This window comes from Penaeus chinensis, chromosome 13, assembly GCF_019202785.1.
Source record: "Penaeus chinensis breed Huanghai No. 1 chromosome 13, ASM1920278v2, whole genome shotgun sequence".
NCBI classification, from domain to species: domain Eukaryota; kingdom Metazoa; phylum Arthropoda; class Malacostraca; order Decapoda; family Penaeidae; genus Penaeus; species Penaeus chinensis.
The window spans coordinates 26,372,438-26,394,937 of NC_061831.1; the positions used below are offsets into that span (position 1 = coordinate 26,372,438).

A 22,500-nucleotide genomic window follows, 5' to 3' on the forward strand; every position below is an offset into this window, starting at 1 on the left:
CTAGCTATATTTGGTAATAAAAGATAATTTATTGGACTTCAGTTTATTAGACATGATTACAGTGATGAGAATGTCGTCGCCCCCCCACCCCTCCCCCTCCCTTCCCAGGCAAAGTCTGCGGGTAATACCTGTGATACATCGTGCTGCTGTCAATGAATGGCCGACCAATAGCTAGACGCTGGCAGCAGACAGCAATCCAGTTGGCAAGTGCATGCAGCATGGCCATTGTCTGATGATTTCGCCCAACTTTGGGACGAGCATTTCGGTTTCTGCCTGCTGTAAATACTCCATGAGAGACAGAGCTCGACCGAACGCCTGTGGCTTATGGATGACCAGAAACGAACAGCAGGGTGTAATTAATTAACGGAACTTTTTTCCGCACATTTTAATTGCGATGTGTGAGGCTAACGACAAATATTTTCTTTTTTTTATGAAAGGCTAACGAGAGGTAATTTTCAAAACACAAAATAATACTTTCACTGATAATAAATGCAATTGTCGCTTGCTATATTTGACGGTAAGGAAACGAGGAAATCAAGTGCAGTCATCCCAGTTTAATCATATCATTTGTATTCTGCATAATACCTTGCTAAGGCCAAAATGGCAACAACGGAAAAAAAATCAGCAGGCACCGTACCTCATCCTGCGTTGTGACTGTTAAGCAACTAATGTTTCCTTGCTTCCTGTAAGTTCTCGTATCAGAAGCATGGTACCTTCATCGATAAAGAGAAACGAGATCATCGTTTGGTACTAAAGGAAATAAGGAATTCACATGTAATATTTCCATGTTGATATTTTCCGATCTTTATTCTGCACATTGGCTTGTTTAAGCTCGATGTTTTATCTATTGAAAAATTCCCGATGGGTTCACAGGCTACTGAATACGTCATCAGCTGTCTTTCGTTTTCCATAGTAGACGAATTTCTGTAAAATTATAGGTGTCATATTTACTTACGTACCGCACATTTTCAGGACCTGTGTTTTGTATTGGCAAAATAGATTTTTTTTACTAATAGAAACAAGGAAATCACATGTAGTATTCCCATATTAATATTTTCCGCTTCTATTTCGCGCAATACATAGTTTTATCCCAAATTTATAACAACACAAAACAAAGCAACAGGCAAGTTTACATGGAACTACAACCAGCCAATTCACCGTGGCTGATTCCGATCGTTATCCTGCGCTTTGAACAGTTGCTGCCAAGTGTGCTCCTCTTGGTATTTAGTAAAAGGGCAATAAATACTCTCTTATAATGAGGAAAATTACCTATCTCTAGGCATATTCAATAGTACATTACATGAAAACCCAATAATGATATTTGTTCATGTATATTCAGCTTTAATTAAACTTAAACAAATAAATGCAGAATAAAAATCCGTATGTAACGCAGTCTACCGTATTAAACTGATTAACCCTACTATAACGCCATATTAATGTAGGATTTCTTTTGATACTTTCAAACCAAGAAATTTTATATATCTTATGTGGTATATCTATATAATGAAGTGTAACCACAAAGAATTTATCATAAAAAGAAATTGCCCATTACATATTCGGTATGCTGTGATAATGTCATCAGCATTTTGAGGCAGCAATAATTACCTTTATATCCATTGCTCAAGTATTATAGTAGCATAGTAAGTTCCAAACAAAGTTGTTAAAGGTATCCTTGTCTTTCAAAAAGGAATTTAAAAGGACTTACTGATGCTCTTGAATCCATTTCTTTGGCATTCATGTGCGATGTAATTTTGTTTTAGAATAAATGAAAAAATCGAGAGGACAATAATGGAATTTAATAATGGGGACATCATAACAGCAAAACGAAGCATAAGCTTTTAAAGGTCTCTCCAGCTATCCTTTAGATTATACACTTACACAAGTATCTAAAAATGCTTTGAAGCCTTTGTATCCACCTCACATTATTGAAGGGTCTAGTTACCCTGTCTGATCTTTACTGTAATTCAAGCATTCCAAGGTACTATAGATTGTCATTTCTGGTCATTAGGGATAAGTTAAGTGCTTTTCTACGACACAGATCTAAACTTTGATTGTATTAATCTAATGTTTCAGTTTGTGATATAAGCAATTTGTGGAGAGTGATGATATCTTTTGCATTTACAATTTCAGGGGCTAGAAACTTCAGGACAACTGTCCGCCCTTGCTTACTGTAGAGCTGCAATAACTATATAAATATTTTGTTTGGTAAAACTTCCTTGTCGTTTCCATGGAAATGAAAATCAATATGGATTTTGATTCTTTTATTTTGTGCAAATAATAGAAATAGAATTATAGTAAGAGACAATACTCAGTTGACTAGGAAGATTAAGTACCAAGTTGTAAATCCCAGGAAAAGTAGGAAACAGAATACAGTAATTTAATTTTAGCTTAAATGCTCTGGGGATAAAGCACCAAGTCTGCTAAATAAATGCTCTTACAAATCAAAAAAAGAATTTGAGAAATCAATATTTAATTTGTTGAAAAGTACATTCTACATAAATGCTCTGTTTATCATACTGGAAGCCTAATTCTCTACTATTAAGCATAACCTTTAAAGCATGTTTTCATTGATATCTTCTCTGTGAAACTCCCAAATAGTCTAAAACTGGGATAAATATCTTCATAACAATTATTCAAATGTATAATAAAAATATTCTTGATCTGCTATCCAAAGCCTAGAAAATCATGAAAAAAAATCTATAAACTACATTTCACTGATGAGGATTTCCAACGTGTTTCTGTACTGGACTAAGCCAGGCCCACTTACAAAACAGCATGACCCGTCACTTAAGGCACTAGCAATTCAACCTTTTAGAGATCCTCCAATTTCTACTTAGCATAAAGCATAAGCACCATTTTTTAGGGGTTTTTTGTTTTTGTTTTTTACTGTTCTCATCTTAAATAATTATTATTGTTGTAGATCAGTTTCTAAAAAAAAGAAAAAAAAGAAAGAAAGAAAAAAAAATTAAAGCATTTCACTCTTTTCTTTTTTGTGCTTTTGACCTATGTGCACTTAAAAATCACAATAGATAACTATGAATTAGTGCACATGAAAAGTATAGGCAAATACTAAAAATAATTACATTATACTCAAGCTGCTAATATAGATAAGAGTGAAAACCAATTAGATTTGCAAGTAAAAGCCTCTTTTGTGTTTTGGCCATTCAAATAATACTTTCTTCTGAAGAAGACACCCCATTTAGTTTATTACTCTACTGCTGCATTCATTTCAGCCAGCTGTGCCTTCATATCATCGTAGGAAACCATTTCCTGAAATAAATAAAACGGGTTAGATACATGATAGTTAATAGGTAAAATACAGAGTAGGGCTAAAGTGTTTTTTTTTAATTATGCAGTGATATACAGCCTATGATTTGCTTTCAATTTATAAGCAACTAATTAATTTAAGGAATGCTGTACATAAAGATTTACATGTGCACATTTCTATTTGACTCGAGTACAAAAGTACTACAAATTACTTGTACAACCTATATCATTACTTTATAATACAAACTAAAAGGTTTGAAAACTGAAACTTGGTGACAAGAAAATTATGCATTCTGATACAGCTCTTGAATCAAAGGAATCATCACCCCCCCCCCAAAAAAAAAAAAATATATATATATATATAAATATATATATATATATATATATATATATATATATATATATATATATATATATATATATTCCCCTGCTTAGATGGCACTTGATTTTATTAAATACTAAATTGAATAGGAACAGCAATTACTCCTAATACAAAGGACACTATTGGGGTTATGGCCTGAGAGTTACCCTCTTAATCTCAAAAAATTATCTTTTCTTTTCTCTTCAGTTTGAATCACTTATAACACCAATCTCTCTGAAAATATTGTAAGGTTTAATAAGATTTGGAATCTGCTGCAAAAGAATAATACCTCATCTTCAGATAAATTCAAAAGTTAAAAGCATTATATACATTGATTAATTAGCCTGTTTATATCCTAACTGGCTGTTAGTAAAAAAGCAGGATGAGAAATTCCTCTTTGATTTGATCTTATCATTTCACATATTTTCTTGCCACCATTTACAACTACTACCCTACTTAGATCAATCAATCAATGAGGATGTACAATACATCTGCAACTTGATTATACAATGAAGAGGAAAACATATGACAACTGAAATACTTATACTTAAATTAACAAAACATAACTGCTACAATAAGCAAGCAACAAGCATACTGAGTTACTGTTTAATCAGTCCCTCAGTTTTTACCCAAGCATTTTCTAATAGAGTACAATCTGAAAAAGCATACATGGAATGTGACTTTCATAGAAATGTTCACGGTTCACTAGGTTTTTCAGCATGACATGACTGACGGCAACACTTACATTGACTACTTTTATTGTTTTCACTATAATCTATAATGACCAAAATGTCTATAAAAATGGTTATTTACTAATTATTGATAGCATTAGGAAAAATAAAAAGTTTCAGAATGGGTTAATTTGTAAGAATTTAGTAATCACAACAGAGGGTGCAGCTATTATATAAATCAAGCTTTGTACATACACATTATATGATTTACATAAGAAATCACCAAAGGATATTCAATTTTACCTTTGATTACACAAAAATGTATACTTATTCATGAAAATTTTGGTGTTAATTGTTACCTGTGACATTCAGTGTTTGTGAAGACAAAAATCCTATGAATGGATGAATGAAAATGCAAGTATAAGGAGTAAAAAGCATTAAAGCCGCACAAAACGAAGCACTGGTATCACGTATATGGAAGCTCACCCCATGCAGCAATGAATGACTTAACTCTGTGAGTGCATCTGAAATTCCTGAGTTACTCATTATAGGAATGGCTTACCCCTTTCTTTTCCCCATACAATGAAAAGGTCTTTTATCCATCAGAGGAAAATTAGTTTGGTTCTGACACTGATATAAAATTAGAGCACATGGGGAAATATAATGCTGATTTAATCTTTATGAACATTAATGTTAGGCTTATATTATATTCACTTGTATTCAATGCGACATGGCAGCTTACAATTTAGTAACTGTTATAGAAAGTTAGTGATGAATACTTTTAACATGATTTTATAATATACTCTATAATATAAAATAATCTTTGTACTTCAGAGGCACAAAGCTCAGAGCAACAAAGTCCAACCACTGCACTAAAAGGGTTAACTAAGTACCAAAGTCACCATCTAAAATGATCCACCACAAACACAAAACAACAAACTTGAAGAAACTCACTGTTTTGTACTCCTTGGAAATAACATTTTAAAAACTTTCTCCAACACAACCAACCTTCATTGTTAATTAACTGATCTCCCCTACATAGTGGTTAGGAGCAGTTTTATTTTCTTTTAGTGAAAATACTATTAGTGGTATTAGTGAGATAAACAGATACTAAACAGCCCCAGGGTACCTCTCATGCTTACACATATATGCTTTCAACACGATTCATGAAATAACAATGAAAACTGTCATCAAACTCAGCAGCAGGTAATGTCTTTGATTATTTATAACTAATTCCTATAACTGAAGTACTGTAAATCAAATTCTCTCCAGTATTTTGTTTAAAAATAATTTAGCAAATCTAAAAGCCATTTTCATTATCCACCACAAAAGCCCTTGAAGAAGAATGCATTATCATTTTCCTTGTGTACTGTTCTGCTCAATGCCTGGCTAACCAGAGCAGCTACTTTGTATTCAGGCTGTGGACCATATACCATGCAGGGTCTCACAGTGTATTCAGTGTATTTCCTTGCAACACCCAATGACATCCACTTAATGATGCATTCTGCAACAGAAGACTTCAGTTGATAAGATCTGCAGGCCATGGCAGAAAACATGACAAATTTTACCCTTACTTCCATCAACCAAAATATTTAATAATCTTTCATCTTCAAAACGAGTAAATTCATAATCAGTCAACAATTAAAAGGAGAGAAACTGCTTGAAGAGTTTAAATAACACCAACGTCAACCAAAGTGTTGTGTCACATCTAAGCTCCAGAGACATGACACTCATTGACACTGGGAGGGAGGCTAGCAACATGGCTGATACTGCCACTGTGAGCATCGTGAGGGGGTTAGTGAAGCCTGAGGTTCCTGCGCTGACCTGGCTTACTTCTTACTCATTGGCAACAGCACCAGCTAGAAGACTTTTGAGACGTTTTTTGTGACCTCTTATGAAACTCCTTCTCAGCTCTGTTGAGGTGCTGCAATAACCACCAAGTTAGTTTCTTTAAAAACTCTATGATTTTTAAAATGTAAACGGTTGAATCAGATGATCTCATCCTCAGGGGGAGACTAATAACCATTCTCCTACAACAACAATCTACCTTCGCATGGCAAGACTGCAGCTAATCATGGAGGCAACATGCACTATGAGCACGGCAGCATTAATGAGTAAGCTACAAGCAATACCACCTATCAAAACACAACGCACATCACAGTACGGCAAACCGTCTAATCCACCTTCTGCAACGGAAATAAGCATAGATGTTGAATTCATCAAAGATGTTTTGTGCTTGGCAAAGGAATGTTTCCACATACGGGAAACTTGTTAAAGAGTTGGAAAAGTTTATAGGAATAAATGGTGATATTAAATTACCAATAGTAATTTGTGAATTTATAAAAGGAGTAAATTGAGCTTCATGCATTAAAATATCGGCTGGTCTAGAGCCAATCTGACAAGATGAAGCTGAAAGCTTACAAAACACTATTATAAGCTTAAAAGTTATAGTTTGGATACAAAGTTTCAAATAGGGAAAGCTGTGATAGAAGTCACTCAAAACATATATTATCACTTCATGCTTATAAAAGCTTAAAAAATAATATGAGAACACAGGATATATAAAGATAATAGATATAATAAAGACTTAAAAAGTAAAAGATATATTATCTCTAATAACAGTGAGAATTAAATTACAGTAATAATAGAAAATAGAGGGTTAATCTTTAATGTAGTGTACAGCATTATCATTAGTATTACTTATGATTTATAATTATCTTTTAAATGAATATTTAAAGGGTGTGTGGGTATGTGGGTTTGGGTATGTGGGTTTGGGTATGTGGGTTTGGGCATGTGGGGGGGGGGGGGGGGGAGGAAGGGAGGGAGGGAAGGAGGGAGGGAGGGAGGGAGGGAGGGAGGGAGGGAGGGAGGGAAGGAGGGAGGGAAGGAGGGAGGGAAGGAAGGAAAAAAGGAAGAAAGGAAGGAGGGAGTGAGGGAGGGAGGGAGGGAGGGTGGGTGGGTATATATGTGTGTGTGTGTGTGTGTGTGTGTGTGTGTGTGTGTGTGTGTGTGTGTGTGTGTGTGTGTGTGTGTGTGTGTGTGGGTGTGTGTGTGTGTGTGTGTGTGTGTGTGTGTGTGTGTGTGTGTGTGTGTGTGTGTGTGTGTGTGTGTGTGTGTGTGTGTGTGCGTGTGGGTGTGTGGGTGTGGGTGTGGGTGTGGGTGTGGGTGTGTGGGTGTGGGTGTGGGTGTGGGTGTGGGTGTGGGTGTGGGTGGGTGGGTGGGTGGGTGGGTGGGTGGGTGGGTGGGTGGGTGGGTGGGTGGGTGTGTGTGTGTGTGTGTGTGTGTGTGTGTGTGTGTGTGTGTGTGTGTGTGTGTGTGTGTGTGTGTGTGTGTGTGTGCGTGCGTAAGGCAGTGGTTATGCATTTGTACTCATGTTGGTCTGCAAATGGGTATCTTTATATGAGTTTATGTGCTACTATTAATCTCCAATTTCACTATTTGAATGGATGACAAAAATGTGATGGCAATGTTCATAAAAATGCATTGATAATGATAATGTTGATAATAAAAAATAAGAAGAAGAATACAAACATAATCATAATCATAATAATAATATGATAATAATGACATAATAATAATGATGATGATGATGATGATGGTGACAATGATGACAATGATAAAGATACTACTAATAAAAATAATGATAATAGTAATCATTATCATAATAATAGTAATAATAGTAATAGTAATAATAATAATTATAATAATGATAATATTAATAATAACAATAGCAAAACAAGAACGCAATCAACATGTACAAATAACAGAATAAAAAAAAAAAAAGTCAAAATTATGGAAGGAAAAATATTTACAAAGATAACCTACCAATATAAGAACTCAACCACCCCCCTTCCTCCCTGCCTGCTTCCCCCCACATCCCGAAGAACAAAAACCCTAAGCAAATCCCTCACGACGTGTAATCTAACCTGCCACATGTCCGGGTTCCATGCTGGGAAAATGCTGGTGAAGGCAGCTGGTTCTTCTCCTTGGTTCAAGCGGAGGAGCACTGTCGAAGCCAAGGTTCTCTCTGTCGGGTCCGTCTTGATGTACGTCTGGGGGAAAGATGTAGAAAGACAATTAAATAAAATGGAGAGAGGTGAAAGGAGGATTGTGAGATCTCTGTGACCACAGATGGATAGGTATTAATTTGTACTGAAACAATCAACAAAACAAAACAAAAAAAAAAAAGTAAATAATAATAATAAACAAATACAAATATATGATGCTAAATAATATAAAAAATGTAAGTCCCAACAGAAAAAAAAAAAAAAGTTGACTGGTTGTACATATTCTTATTTAGTATTTACATTGAAGATATGTCAGTTATTTTAAATCTGATGTTTCAAACTTTCACTTTTATGTTTCCCCTGTTTTTTACCTCTCATAATGAGACAACTTTTTTTTCATATGAGAATCCAAACTTTTACTTCTTTTTTTACAACTAGCAACTAGCCTTTCATGAAAAAATACTTAACCTTTCATTCAAGGAAACATTACACAAGCCATTCCCACAGTGTAAAAGAGGCCTACATGAATTCAATTTACCTCAGCCATCTCAAATGCCTTTTCTTTCTCCTGGTCATCTGAGCCCCTTCCGATCCACACGTACACTTCATCACCAGAATCAAGGACCATGACATCATCTTCATTGAGATCCTGAAAAGAACATTTTGAAAATTCAACTGCTACTATCATAGTATTCTATTAACAACAAAAAAATATTTTAATGTGGCTAATGAAAATACATGGAATATAATAATCATAATGACTGTAATGAAAATTATAAATGACGATGGAATTAATAACTATGATGATACAAAAAATTTTAGCGTCCCAAGTACATTACCTCCTGGCCAAAGTTGGAAACTTCATTGACCCTCAAGCAGCCAGCAGGAGAAATGGTGCAGTGGAAGAGGCGAGGGTACAGGAGTGGCTTGTCAAGGTCACGAGCCTTCTGGTAGTCTGCCTGGCCTCCAAGAGCACTCCAGAAGCCATCATCTTCACTGCCTTCAGCCATTCCCTGATTGAACATCATTCTATTTAATATTTTTGTTTCCATAGTATTTCTCTATGATAAATTATTGTGTACATAGTATAAAATCCTAAAGCACGAGACTAATATACTTGCTGCTTACCTGTACATCACGTCCAGGAGACACCAACTCTGCCACACGAGCCCCCATGGTCTTCTCTTCTTCACTGGCTCCCTATGAGAATTAAAACAATATATAAAAAGCATTATTGGATGATTAGCAGTTACAGTTTATATGATTCTTTGCATCATTATTGCTTTTTTTTTTTGTATATTAGATATGTTTAATTCATCTATTTGAGTATTTAGATGTAAATTTTGGTTTGCTCCCACCAGACTAAAGTGGTTCTATATTGTGGACCAGTCATTAGTAACTGCTTTTCAAACAAAATTCTTACCTGACCAATCCAAAGGTAGGTAGCACCTGGTGTCTCCAGGACAAAGACATCATCGCCATTAAGAGATGAGGCCTCTTCAGGCATCTGAATAGCTCTTGTATCGAAGTCACAGGTTCCCCTCACCTAAGCAATGAAGTTAACAACATGTAATATATTTGCCTTTCAACAAAGTTTGTGTTTCAATCTTTTACATTTATCCATACTTCTTCACTTGTATAAGTTGCCCCTCAATATCAATTTCTCACCCTACAAGAATTTCTTAATATCATTTGAGTCAAGTGGAAAGGCATCCTATTGAGTATTTACAGAAAAATAAAGAATATAATACCCTAAACAGGCGGGTTCCATCGGCATCATATGTGTCATGGTCATGTACATTCTTAAATCCAGAAGCCTTTCCACCAAGGAATACCACCATACGGCCTGCAAAAATTAACAGAAAATTGCTCTCACTGCCTCTGATCAACTCTTTTTCAAGGACAGATATGAAAGCATTAAACAGAAAGCTGAAAAGCAAGAGGCATTACAGGTGATTTACATAAAATACTGTCTGAACTGAATCAAAATCCCAAGTCTATGTAATAACCTCAAATGGCTCTAACGCTGATACTTAATCCTTTTGCGTGCTATTTTGTAGGACCTTTATTTTTTTCTACACTATTCAACATTTGCTGTTTCAATTTAATGACACCAATGATTCTGGTGAACAAAGAGAGAATCATTTCAATTTCTATTACCTCTTGTCTTGATAACAGAAAGCTAGAATCACAAAGTAAAGAAATTCAAACCTATTTTATCTTTTTTACTGTAACTGACAGGAATATATAGGAAAGTGAATGCATTTCAGAAGTAGTTTTCGGCTTTTGGGGCTATACTTGAGCCCATTTTGTAGGAAATTAAAATATCTTTGGTGCCTGAATTCTCATTTATTAATTTGGAAACTTTATGTGTCCTTTTTCAAATAAAAAAATTTATAATTTAGAAGCCAATTCTGAATCTAACATTTCTTAAAATAAATCAAAGTTGAAAAGTCCTTAACAATCAGGCACAAATGATCCCCTGTAAAATGAGATCAGATATTGACCCAAAATACTTAAAACTGCACCCAGAAAGCTTGGACACATGAAAATATTGCTGAAAAGTTAAGGGTCTATGAATTTTGGGCTGCTGTACACATGAGACAGCACCAATTGTGCTCATCTGCTTCAACGAGCTGGAAGCAGATGTAAATAAAATAAAAAATGTCATAACTGTAACTTACCCTTGAACATCCTCAGGAAGTGAGCAGGTTCATAGCCTTGAACAACACGTACTTGGACAGCCTTTCCATTAAGTTCATTGTCAAGTCGGACGGCATGGATTGCTGAGGAAGCCTTCTCGTCCTGGCTGCTAGCAACGCCCTGAAAGCATAAACAAATTCAATTACAAATTATGAAGACACCAACATGTACAAAGATAAAGATACATGTGCATGTACATATATATAAGCACTTGTGGGCATACATAAATGCACACAAGTATACATATATGTTTGTACAGGCAAGGGAAATTTCCCCTCATGTGAGTCACATATTTTTTAGAATCATAAATTTTTTCTAACTGGTATATACAGTACCCTAAAAAGAGGGTATAAAAGATGCATAATCTGACTGACTGGTGCAAAAGTATACTTTCAATCTGATCTAAACAAGTATAAAACTTCAACATATTATATACCCTAATTCTTAAAAACTCGTCCCAGGTTTTAGAAAAGGAAAAATAACTTATTTCACACACCTGCCAGAAATAGATGATGTATTTTTCTTGTCCATTAATTTCATATGTATATTTGATGACATAGGAATCGCCACCAAAGAAGAAGCCATGAGTTCCTTCATCAACAGGCTGCAGCTCAAAGTCCTCCACTCGCCAAATCTCAATCTACAAAGAAATATAATTAAGATCTTTTATCACAAAAAAATATTTCACATTTTAAGGGCGTTTAAGACTGCAGCAACATCACTAAATATTATTACCAAACAAAAGCATAACAAAACAGGTTTCCACTAACCTTGCCTGAACCGTCATCTGGCATAAAGCCAAAGGCTGGGCCAGCGTTCTTCCTCAGCAAGCGACGTTTCTCAGAATGAAGGCTGCTGACATCAAAGTCAACTTCAGGTACAGAAACTGGAAGGAAAATAAATTGCTATTCTTTATTTTCCATACAGTATTCCCACCAACTCTTACTCAAATATAGACCTCTTTAGACCTCAAGACAAACTGCTCCTTAACCCCTTCCCGACAGGTCACGTCTATCGACGTGAAAACATACCGCTTGAAATGTGGTGTGCGGCTGTACGCCGTGGCTGCGCGCCAAAGCGCTCCGAGGCAGTGATTCGGCTTGATGTACCAAATTCCCGCGCTCAAAGTTGGCGCGTTACCATTGATCACCAGAGCGTAGAGTTTTTTTTTAGTTTTCTACACCCGTCACCAAGGGGTTAACATCCAAATGCAAACACATATTTACAGATAAAATCTATATACATTTCAAACATCAACAAACCAGTTGAGATCTGTCGCTGGGTGAAGACACGGCCAAGACCAACTGTTTCCTCTGGCTCCTTCCACATCTTGAAGTAGGACTTGAAAACTGCAGGCTCAGCCTTCTCAACAACACGCTGCACACTCATCCACTTTGGATAGCCCTTCTGTTCCATATATCCAGCTGTGGATAATCAAGGGCATCACTTCAGCACAAAAATGATAAACACGCACAGTTAAATCACAGCTTTGAAATTGAATATATAAACATACAAAAAATAAATACAGGAAAAAATATGCTTTCCCATTATCAGTCTCTTTAGTGATTTGCATATCACTGTATTTGCAGAACATATACTTTTAACTCCTGTATTCCGTCAAACATAACATACCAGCCATCTCCATGCTCTTGACCTTCTCCTTCTTGCTGGATCCACTGCCAATCCAGACATAGACACTGACGCCTGTATCCAGAATGAAGCAGTCCTAGCAGCATGAAAATGAAGAAGATTAGTCATTCTGTCAAGGCTCTTCAGGGTGTAGGTTAAAAATGTTTACATAATGAAAAGGAATCAACATAACAAGCCACCAATATTGTAACTTGTTAAGCAAAACCTGTCTTTTTAACATACACCACATTATATCATAGTAGAAATTTCCCTTCAAGATATATTAAACCAGGTCATATTAATGAAAATGAGCATAATGGATAGACTAAAAAAAATATATATAAACAAAGAATTGTAAATGAGGAATGTTTGTAAATCAAAATTTCATTTTTCAGCTATAAAATAAATACAGCAACAAAATTAAACCATAAGCAATCAATACAACCATTTGAAAAATAATCATATGATACCATATATCAGAAATATAAAAATACGAAGATTTATATATACAGACATATATTTCTGCTTCTTAGAGTATATAAGCTACAGCAAATGTTTCAGGACTAGGAAATTCCAGAATATCATTCATTAAAAGGACACATTCCATATAGAGGATTTTAACCAGCACCTTATGCAATAATAGATATTCAGAGTTTTAGTTTAAAAAAAAAAATAAAGATAAGATTACTTTCAAACTCAATACAAAGAACAAGTGAAGATGCATTTTTGCTTAAACTTACAAATCAACTGTCAACTAAACTCTCTGAATACCTTTAATATTTTGTTAGTAATTTTTCAAGATACATAAAATTCTAAAGCTAAAATAAGCTAGCAGATATATTTATGGTATTAGTAGCTTAATACATGCAAAGATCGAATAGTATAAATGATTAACATCAAAGCCTTCAGTACTTCAATTGCCTTACAGGTTAAAAAGTACTCTAATTTTACCTATTTTTTGTTAGGGATCCTACATTTCAAGTTCTAAATTAATAAACTTATTCATGAGAAGCAAATAATGTTATTATTGTTTTGCTTTCTACTGTAAATGATAATGCACTAGTACTTTGCAGTAATTGGTATAGAATTATAGTTAAGACCTGATACCTTAAAAACATAAGCAATGTAGACAATGTAGTTCTTTTCATTTGTAAAGTAACCTTATGTTATGGGGTCAGTTGTCTTACTGTTAAGAGATATAAAGTCAACTGAAACAATACCAAATTTCACGCATTCATCCACACACACGGATACTTTATTTATACAAAGGTCCTTGGGGGAAACAATTTAAAAAGTGATGTTAAAGTCTTGTTGGAAAAACTATACACAAAAAAGCATATAATTTCAAAGCTTTTAAAGCATAAGCTACTGAATATGTTCTTGAAAAGCAAAAGTCAATTGATATATTTTCCTAAACACACTTTATCTACAAGACAACATAACTAAATTTCTTTAGCAAATTACTAAACCAACCTACATATTTTTAGTAAAGAAATGGGATAACCCCATCACTAATCAAAAGGAAACAAAATATAGATAAAGAAAAAGAAAAGAAAAAATCTGTTTAAACAGATGAATGACAAAAGCTGTGAGAAACATTTCAAATAGAAGCCATTGGTGATTTACAAAAGTATGCAACACATATACAATACATTAGAACCAAGTGACCATACTGTGCAATATCCGTATCAACTCATATTTACCTGCTGGTTTTCCTGTTGTGTGGAGAGGTATAAGCCACAATCAATTCGAGTCAAATATGGGATTTATGGAAAAACGAAGCAGACATTTAGGTTACAAACTTTGTATACATAAGTGTACTAAAATAAAGAAATTAAACATTAACAGTTTAAAAAACCTTTTGAATCCTACAGGATTTGCAACAAAACAAGAAAAACTTTTATCATCACAATGCTAGACAATTCTCCAATTAATCATTTTAGCAAGACCAAGGGAACACCACGTTGCTGCTAGAACACTGATGCTACAGCCACGTATAAAAAATACTGGGAGATGTGTGAAAGTATGAACATTTATTCTTTAAATACCATCATAAGGAATTTTGTAATTAAATATTCTGGAAAAAAAATAACTAACTTGACTAATAAATTTTCAAAGTAAATCTACTTTACCTCTTAAATGTATATGAAGAGGAATCATTCTGCTTAGTATATAGTCTAAATATTCCAATATCACAATCTCAATAATGTAACAATGTGTTACTGAAAATGGTGCTTTGAAATATGCAATAAAAATCTAATATATTTTAGAAAAAAGAAAAAAAAAAGAATGGCAATTGCAATGAATGAATTATAAGCAGATCCATCCCAATTATCATTAGTATTTTTGACAAAACCTTTACACTTTAATTATGTTATGTCAGTAAAAGTCTCAGCTTATTAATCAACATGTAAAAATTGCAATAATAAAAGAGAAAAAAAAAAAAAAAAAGTGAAAAAAGGTAAAATAAAATCCTCATCATAAGCCTACACATAAATACGCATTTATCTGCCTAATTTGTAGATTATTATCTATCATCAATTCTAAACATCCCTCTTACCATAAAAAAACTGAAATTTTAAGACTCCTCTGAAACATCACATCTCTCCTTTCATGGAAAGTCAATTTATCACGATCACAGAACTATGATTAACATGAACTGTCTATTAGTGTGATCATTACACCACATGCTTAGCACAAAAGACAATCATTCCTGATTGTTTTGTTTTTGCAGTTTGCCTTGTAGTCTGTATTATCAACAGAAGTACAGTGTAAATAGTTTTTACCAATACAAATGAATTTTCAATTTCCTAGTTATTAATCTATGTATCATGTATACACCCATTAATACATAATAAAGGAGGTAATCTAAAAAAATTCACTTCTATTGACTTGAGTAAATTTAAAAAAAAATATCTAAATTATCTGAAAAATCTCTTATAACATAACTGATATGTGATATTTACTAAAAAATATAAGCTCAAGCACATGGTACTTTGTACACCTCTCTTGCCAAGGGGCATGTTAATTTTCCTATGCAGGTAACAGCAAACTTTTGTGATCTTATGAGTTTCACAGACTTAACAGCACTCACAAACTATAACTGTGAGTGCAAGTGATTTTGTGATCAGTGCTTGTGCATGTGCATATGTGTGTGGGTATGGGTGTAGGTGTGGGTGTGGGTCTACATGTGGAAGAGCATGTGCATGGATGCACTTCACATCAGTCATATTGTAGTCCTCTTTTACTTTCTTTAATTTACATATTTATATGCTTGTATATACAGCATAAGAAAATTAACTGATTATCACAGTAGCTGATCATTGCAATATCCTAAGCAAGTGAGAAGAAAGTTGGTTGCAGCTTAGATTTATACCATAAAATAATTTTGTGGTACAGTGCAAGTTACATTTTTATCCTTCCAAAAAGAAACTGCATATTCTCTATCGAACTGAAGATGACTGATGTTTTTTTCGGTATCTTAGGGAACCTCTGATTTTAAGAAAAGCTAGCACTATGCTTTAATTAAAGATATTCTTTGTAACTCCATTCCTACTAGTGCCTCACAAGAGCATTTCAGCCAATCTATACTGTCCTGAAGCAATTATGAAGCATAACAGCTAACTTGCAAAATGCAGTTTTACTGAATATCTTCTTATATCTTAGATGACAAATCAATTAAGTATGTCAGAGTAATAGCCAATAAACCAAACGCAGAAATAATGTTTGGGAATACCAGTAGTTAATCCTCATCCCTGTTCCAAAGTCTCATTTTAAATCATATGAAATTAAATAACTTGTTCATAAACAAATTGGTATAGACAAATTATACAATAATTCGTTCTAATCCCCTAAAATATAAACTGGAGACATATTATCTATTAGATACAAGTCCAATTGGTAATAAATTTGATTCCTGTCTAAAGGCCTTGCTCACACTCTCTTCTTTCTCTTCTTAAACACTAGTTGCAGCAACAACTTCAACCCATACATACAGTACTGTATATTGAAAAAAGTAGCTTTGACGAAAAAGAAAGTAAAAAAATATCATTAAGTATTTCTACTTCTTACATATCTTAGTCATACAAATGCCACTCATCTTAATATTGCAAAACTCAGAGTGAATCTAGCAAAAGAACCTTCATTTAGGTTACAGTCTTGGAAATTTGCAGCTTCTAAATATTGTTTGATACTATGTTAAAAATAATTAACATGGTATAATTTTATAGTTATGAAACTAATCACTGAAACCACATAAACAGCATTATGTCATTAACTCTCAAACAAGTATTCACTGTCTAATATCATCCACACTTTGGTGACATTTGAATTTTGTACATATTCAAGTAAATAATCAAACCCTAAAGAATAAATGTTGTCGAAAAATTATCTCAAAATAAAGCTTCAATTTGCACAAAGTGTCACAAATAATTCAGAACTTTTAAAGCATCTTGCTGCAACTTACACAAATAATTGCTACTAAATATATCACTAACGATCACCCTTACAAGTCATTTAGTATGGGTATGAACAATAGATTAAAAATTGCACTTACTGGCATAATGCCTAGTTTTTAAACATTCACATTAACAGGACTTAAAAACAAACTATCTGAAAGAATTACCAGAATTATTGCTGTCATTAAATATTCCAGTAACATAATAAATCAGGATTGACTTAAATTAAGTCTTTTTCATTTAATTAAAGGATGTTGAAAGGCATCATAAAAACTGACAACTGACATGCTAAATGAAGGTACATTTTCCCATGCAGTGTCTAATACTAAATCACTAATAAGAATTCAGTATCATCTGGCAATAGTTAGTACTCATGCCCATAACTCTTTCTTAGAAATATGTACACTCAATTTCATTTGAAGTAATTGCAAAACCTGTCTGAAATTATAAAGGAATAAACTGAATATCTAATATTAGTGATATACTGTGCATCTACACAATTTGTTTATTGGATCATAGGATTTCCAGTTTATGTGTATATGATAAGCAAAATAAAAAGATTAATTCACTTGAAACCTGACAAAAAAATTACTTCTCAAGGTCAATGCATAATTAAAATATAAACTAATTTTTCATAAATTTGGGCTGCAATTATCCAGTAATAATAGATTAAGCTGATGTCATACAGATTTAACACCTATATAATTCAGTGAACATCAGAAATATATAATAAATAGTGATAATCACAACTTGGAACAGGTACAAGCTTAATAAGACTTAAAAAAAGAAGAAAAAAAAAAAATCCAAAGCACCACACACAATAAAAAAGACACGATAAATGTATGTGTAACACAGCAAGAAATCCTCGACTTACCCCAGAGTCCAACATGCTCTGAAGAAGGGGCTTTTCTCCAATGAGATTGGTCTGGATGATGTTGTCATCATCTTCAAACACGCGGTGCAGTGTTATCACATTCTGTTGAAATCATGAACATCATTACTTAGTACTCTCACAAATTGTTTAATATAGTGTATCTTTATAACAGATACTGCTGTGACTTTTCTATATTAAGGGTTATTAAAAGAAAGGATAGAAATAATAACTCAAAGAATAACTTATCAAAAGTAACAATCTGAAAGTTATTAAAAATATAACATTCCTCCAAGAGCATTATCCATCTGTGATATAAAAACTGGCTTGGGACTAGCAATGCAAGATTATCCGCACTCATTGGCAGTTTGCCCCATTTCTGTACAGCTTGTTTGTTAATTGAAGCATAACTTTGGGCAGCTAAAAATTAGTAGCTGGATTTCATAAGCAAATATTTTTCTTTTAATGTTTTCTTCCACTACTGATGCCTGTATCTAATGGTGACTACAAGCAAATGATACCATAACTCTCAGTGAATCTCTGTTGCAAGGCATGTAATGACATGGTGCCATCCATGACCACATCTGGCACAATGTGACAGGATATGATGACATTTGTGTAAAAAAAAGAAAAAAAGAAAAAAAAAAGAAGAAATAAAATAAAGAAAGAAAGGCAGAAAAAAGAAAGAAAGAGTACATACATTCTCCGAGCGTTCGAAAGCAGCATCGTCCATTGCAGCATCCTCATCAGCAATGTCATCTGGGGAGCCACCACCAAGAGCCTCGAAGAATGCTTCAACCTCACTTGATGATGCACTTTCATCTGGCAGAAAGGTTTATGTAATTAGGAAAGACTCATTTACACTGCATTTAATAACTCTATAAGCTGGTAAACTTTGGTGGATCAGTTAACCCAAAAAACAAAATATTAACATCTTACAAAACAGACTGTATACAGTAATGATGAAAAATCATTTTCTTTACTAATGGAAATATCATTCATATATATTTAGCAAATAGTAACTATTTAAGAAAAAAGGGAGATAGTAAGGGCATTTTGTAAAATTCACACTTTCTTATATCTTTCAAACAAATTCTAAGAATCATATAACTAAAAACTTAAAACTTCATAACTGATGAAATACCTGTATATACAGTAGAGGTTTCTCAATGGCTACTTTGCAAAATTATGAATACATATCTAAAAACTTAATTGGCAAAACTGATTATGATATTGTTTGTCTTGAAACAGGAAGGATGAAATCTAAATGTCTCACACGCTGAATCATACACAAAATAATTCCTTGCGCTACTAAAATATTTTCAAACTAAGAAAGTCAGTTCTACCAAATGGACACCATTTTTTTTATTTACTTACCGATAACAATAACCTTTGATTTGCCAGCATGGTCATCGTCCCTAATGGCATTGCCAGCCATAATGGCCTTCATTCTCTCCATCCTCCTGCTTGCCGAACCCATGTACACGTACACCTCAGAGCGGCAGTCAAGGATGAAGCAGTCACCCTTGTTCATTGACCCAACACCAACTTCAACCTTTAAAAGGATAATTCAGTAAGTAACCATGTCACAACTGATCATTCATAGAGTATATGATATCCAAAATGTTATCAAAAAGATCATACAAAGAGTAGGCATTGTAAACTTTATCAGAATCTGTCAAAAACTATCAAAGCTATAATTATTATTCACCAGCCATCAAAACTTACCACATTAAAGATACCAGTATCATGTTTCAATGAAAATTAAGAATATCAGTACAATGTACCAATGAAAATATATTCCGAAAAACAAACCTGTCTGATGCGGATATTTCTACGGCCCTTAACGTGGAAGAGGCGGGCTGGGTATGGCTCATCGGGGTCAACATGATGGAAGCCTGATGCAACACCTCCTTTCAGGTATCTAACGCCCTTCTTGAACCTTTCATAATGAACAACAATATTAATAAAAATAATACAAAAAAATAATCTTAATCTTAAAACATAAAATACATCTATACTTATGAAAACAATTCCAAAACACTAGCATCCACAAAGTATCAGGTCCTTCTCAACTGTGTTTTTATATCTATATGCCATCACATATATCATATCCCTAAGCAGATGGAATAATACTGTTTCACTCAGAAGTTATATTTCACTTCAAAATTCATTAACAATATTTAGTAAAGGTAAAACTCTCCTTCCTTCCCTACTTCCAAATTTTAAGAATCTTACCAGGCAAGGAATAGGGAAGACTCGTGCCCTTCCACCTCTCGGTGTTGGACTGGAACGCCTCCGAGCTGGTCATCGAGCTCTACCGTCTTGATGGCAGCTGCTCCTGCCTCATCCTAAAACAAATTTCATTATAGTAATAGTATTCACAGAAACACAGGAAAAGACAGTGCATGGCCAAACTTTGGTTCACTTATTTCAACATTTATGGAAAACTATAAATGCATACTATCACATCTCAAACCCTCTACAGAATAAAACATTTGGAGTTAAATGCAATACACTGTTTTTAGATGTACTATACCTGAGAACATTGGGATCCAAGCCAGAAATGCAGGTCCCACTTCTTAGTCCCTTTGATATCAATGGTCTGAAAATAAAGGTATATCAATACCACCTGAAGAGGTCTCTGTAACAAAATTAATCGTTACCTTAATTACACAATGTGAGGCACGTGTAAAGGAACTATGTGCATCTACCCGCAAAAATCAACTCTAACTATCCAGGCAGAAATTCTAGAGCTCACAGACAGACAGGCAGGCAGACAGACAATAAAGACAGACAGACAGACAGACAGACAGACAGACACACACACACACACACACACACACACACACACACACACACACACACACACACACACACACACACACACACACACACACACACACACACACACACACACACACACACACACACACACACATTATATATATCAAAATCCTTTTTACAAGCACAACTTCCAATGTCAAGGATGCCATAAACAATACAGAATAGTACTATACATTAGAAAAGGTACTTACATGGAGGACAATGTATGCATCTCCTTGGTAGAACTGTCCATACTTCTCCTTTGGGTATGGTACAACCTCAAAGTTCTGGAAAGAAAGAGAAATAGAAGATTAATACCAACAACTTTAAAATCGATACTTAATACTTCATAAGCTATGAAGTCAATTTCTCTTACTGCTCTGACATCATCGCAAAATTTGCTTCATGATGTGTCTACGAACGGCCTGAAAGAATAACAAGAGTGAGATACTGCACTGTTCTCAGGCCATAAATATACACATCTCACAACTGTACAAAGGATGCACACACGTTATAAAATGGATAAGCTTGGAAGTTTACCAAAAGTGAAGAATAAAACTGAAAAAGTCACTGTTCATATATTCAATTTTTTTGGTTCTAGAAATTAGATGTACTGAAAAAATAATAATTTAGAAGTCTAGACGTAGGGTACTATTCAATTCTAATGTCATTACTTGGCTCTTGCAGACCAGAAATTATTATCTCTTTGGGAAGGATGTTCTTCAAAATATCAGAATCTTCTGGTAGTCATATTTTCTTTGAAGATATTTCAATATTCAACCTACCTTAAAAAAAAAAAAAAAAAAAATATTCAGGCTTAGAGATCAAAGGGGGTACATGTCTCTGAAGTCTTGTCTAATATATACAAACATATTCATATTAAAGTTATGAATTTATTATTATGAGTCACATCCTTCACGTATCAGCCTCCCTTTGATGGGTATCTACAGCACCCCATGGGAACCAGCCATCCCCCCAAGTTTAATATTTTTTCAAACATCTTGCATTTCCTTGAAGATCTTTTTCATTTCTCATATCAATATACACATCTCAATAACAACTTGACATTTATAATTATGTCAATGGCTTTGCCTATTTACTATCACTCAATTAATTCAGTGATATAAAAATTTCCACCTCATTACATATTACGTCCAATAAAATCTTCCATGAATGCAATTCGATACATACATAGGTTTCCAATTTAGTTAATGTTATTACATTGTGTGTAAATTAGAGTAATCAGAATGACAAAACAAAAATAGCACCTTAATTGCTTCCAATATGATTTTCCTTTTCTAATATAACATTCTTTTTTTTCTCTTTTTTCTTTTTTTCTTTCTTTTTTGCCAATAACAAGACACCTATGATACCTTAACAAAAATAAAAACAAAGACAAAACTTAAAAATGTCAAAACATGTAGCTGGAATAAAGATAATTCTAATAGCAAAATCCCCTAAAAATAGTGCCAAAAAAAAGAAAAGAAAAGAAAAGAAAAGAAAAGAAAAGAAAAGAAAAGAAAAAAATCAGAATACACAATTAACAAACAATCTTTCCCCCTTGACCATGGTGTGCACATTACACATTCCCCTGGGGAATTAATTTGATGATTAATACCCATGAAAAAAATAGAAGATACACCTAACACATAAGATCCTAATGAAAAAATTCTACCGCATCAGAACAACAACATAATCATCCTATCCC

General features: G+C 33.9%; 1 protein-coding gene across 7 annotated transcripts in view; it reads right to left on the reverse strand.

The window, feature by feature from the left end:
- Positions 1–2,246: 2,246 nt before the first annotated feature.
- LOC125031394 (gelsolin, cytoplasmic-like) overlaps positions 2,247–22,500 on the reverse strand; it is a 59,904-nt gene continuing 39,650 nt past the window's right edge. Inside the window, exons 2-22 of one of the 7 annotated variants that reach the window (XM_047622104.1) lie at positions 21,005–21,079; positions 20,506–20,571; positions 20,205–20,317; positions 19,782–19,908; positions 19,344–19,521; positions 18,667–18,788; positions 17,970–18,071; positions 14,342–14,353; positions 12,642–12,735; positions 12,272–12,433; positions 11,780–11,895; positions 11,506–11,649; positions 10,991–11,129; positions 10,058–10,152; positions 9,730–9,852; positions 9,435–9,506; positions 9,146–9,319; positions 8,845–8,955; positions 8,226–8,351; positions 6,140–6,223; positions 2,247–3,270 (exon numbers count right to left, since the gene is read on the reverse strand). In XM_047622104.1, coding sequence (XP_047478060.1) covers positions 6,140–6,223; positions 8,226–8,351; positions 8,845–8,955; positions 9,146–9,319; positions 9,435–9,506; positions 9,730–9,852; positions 10,058–10,152; positions 10,991–11,129; positions 11,506–11,649; positions 11,780–11,895; positions 12,272–12,433; positions 12,642–12,735; positions 14,342–14,353; positions 17,970–18,071; positions 18,667–18,788; positions 19,344–19,521; positions 19,782–19,908; positions 20,205–20,317; positions 20,506–20,571; positions 21,005–21,079 — 2,235 coding nt within the window. In that variant the 3' untranslated portion in view covers positions 2,247–3,270. Of the gene's footprint in view, positions 3,271–6,132; positions 6,224–6,453; positions 6,486–8,225; positions 8,352–8,844; positions 8,956–9,145; positions 9,320–9,434; positions 9,507–9,729; positions 9,853–10,057; positions 10,153–10,990; positions 11,130–11,505; positions 11,650–11,779; positions 11,896–12,271; positions 12,434–12,641; positions 12,736–14,341; positions 14,354–17,969; positions 18,072–18,666; positions 18,789–19,343; positions 19,522–19,781; positions 19,909–20,204; positions 20,318–20,505; positions 20,572–21,004; positions 21,080–22,500 lie in introns of all 7 variants that reach the window. The other 6 variants (XM_047622103.1, XM_047622106.1, XM_047622109.1 and 3 more) reach the window with 6 other exon arrangements.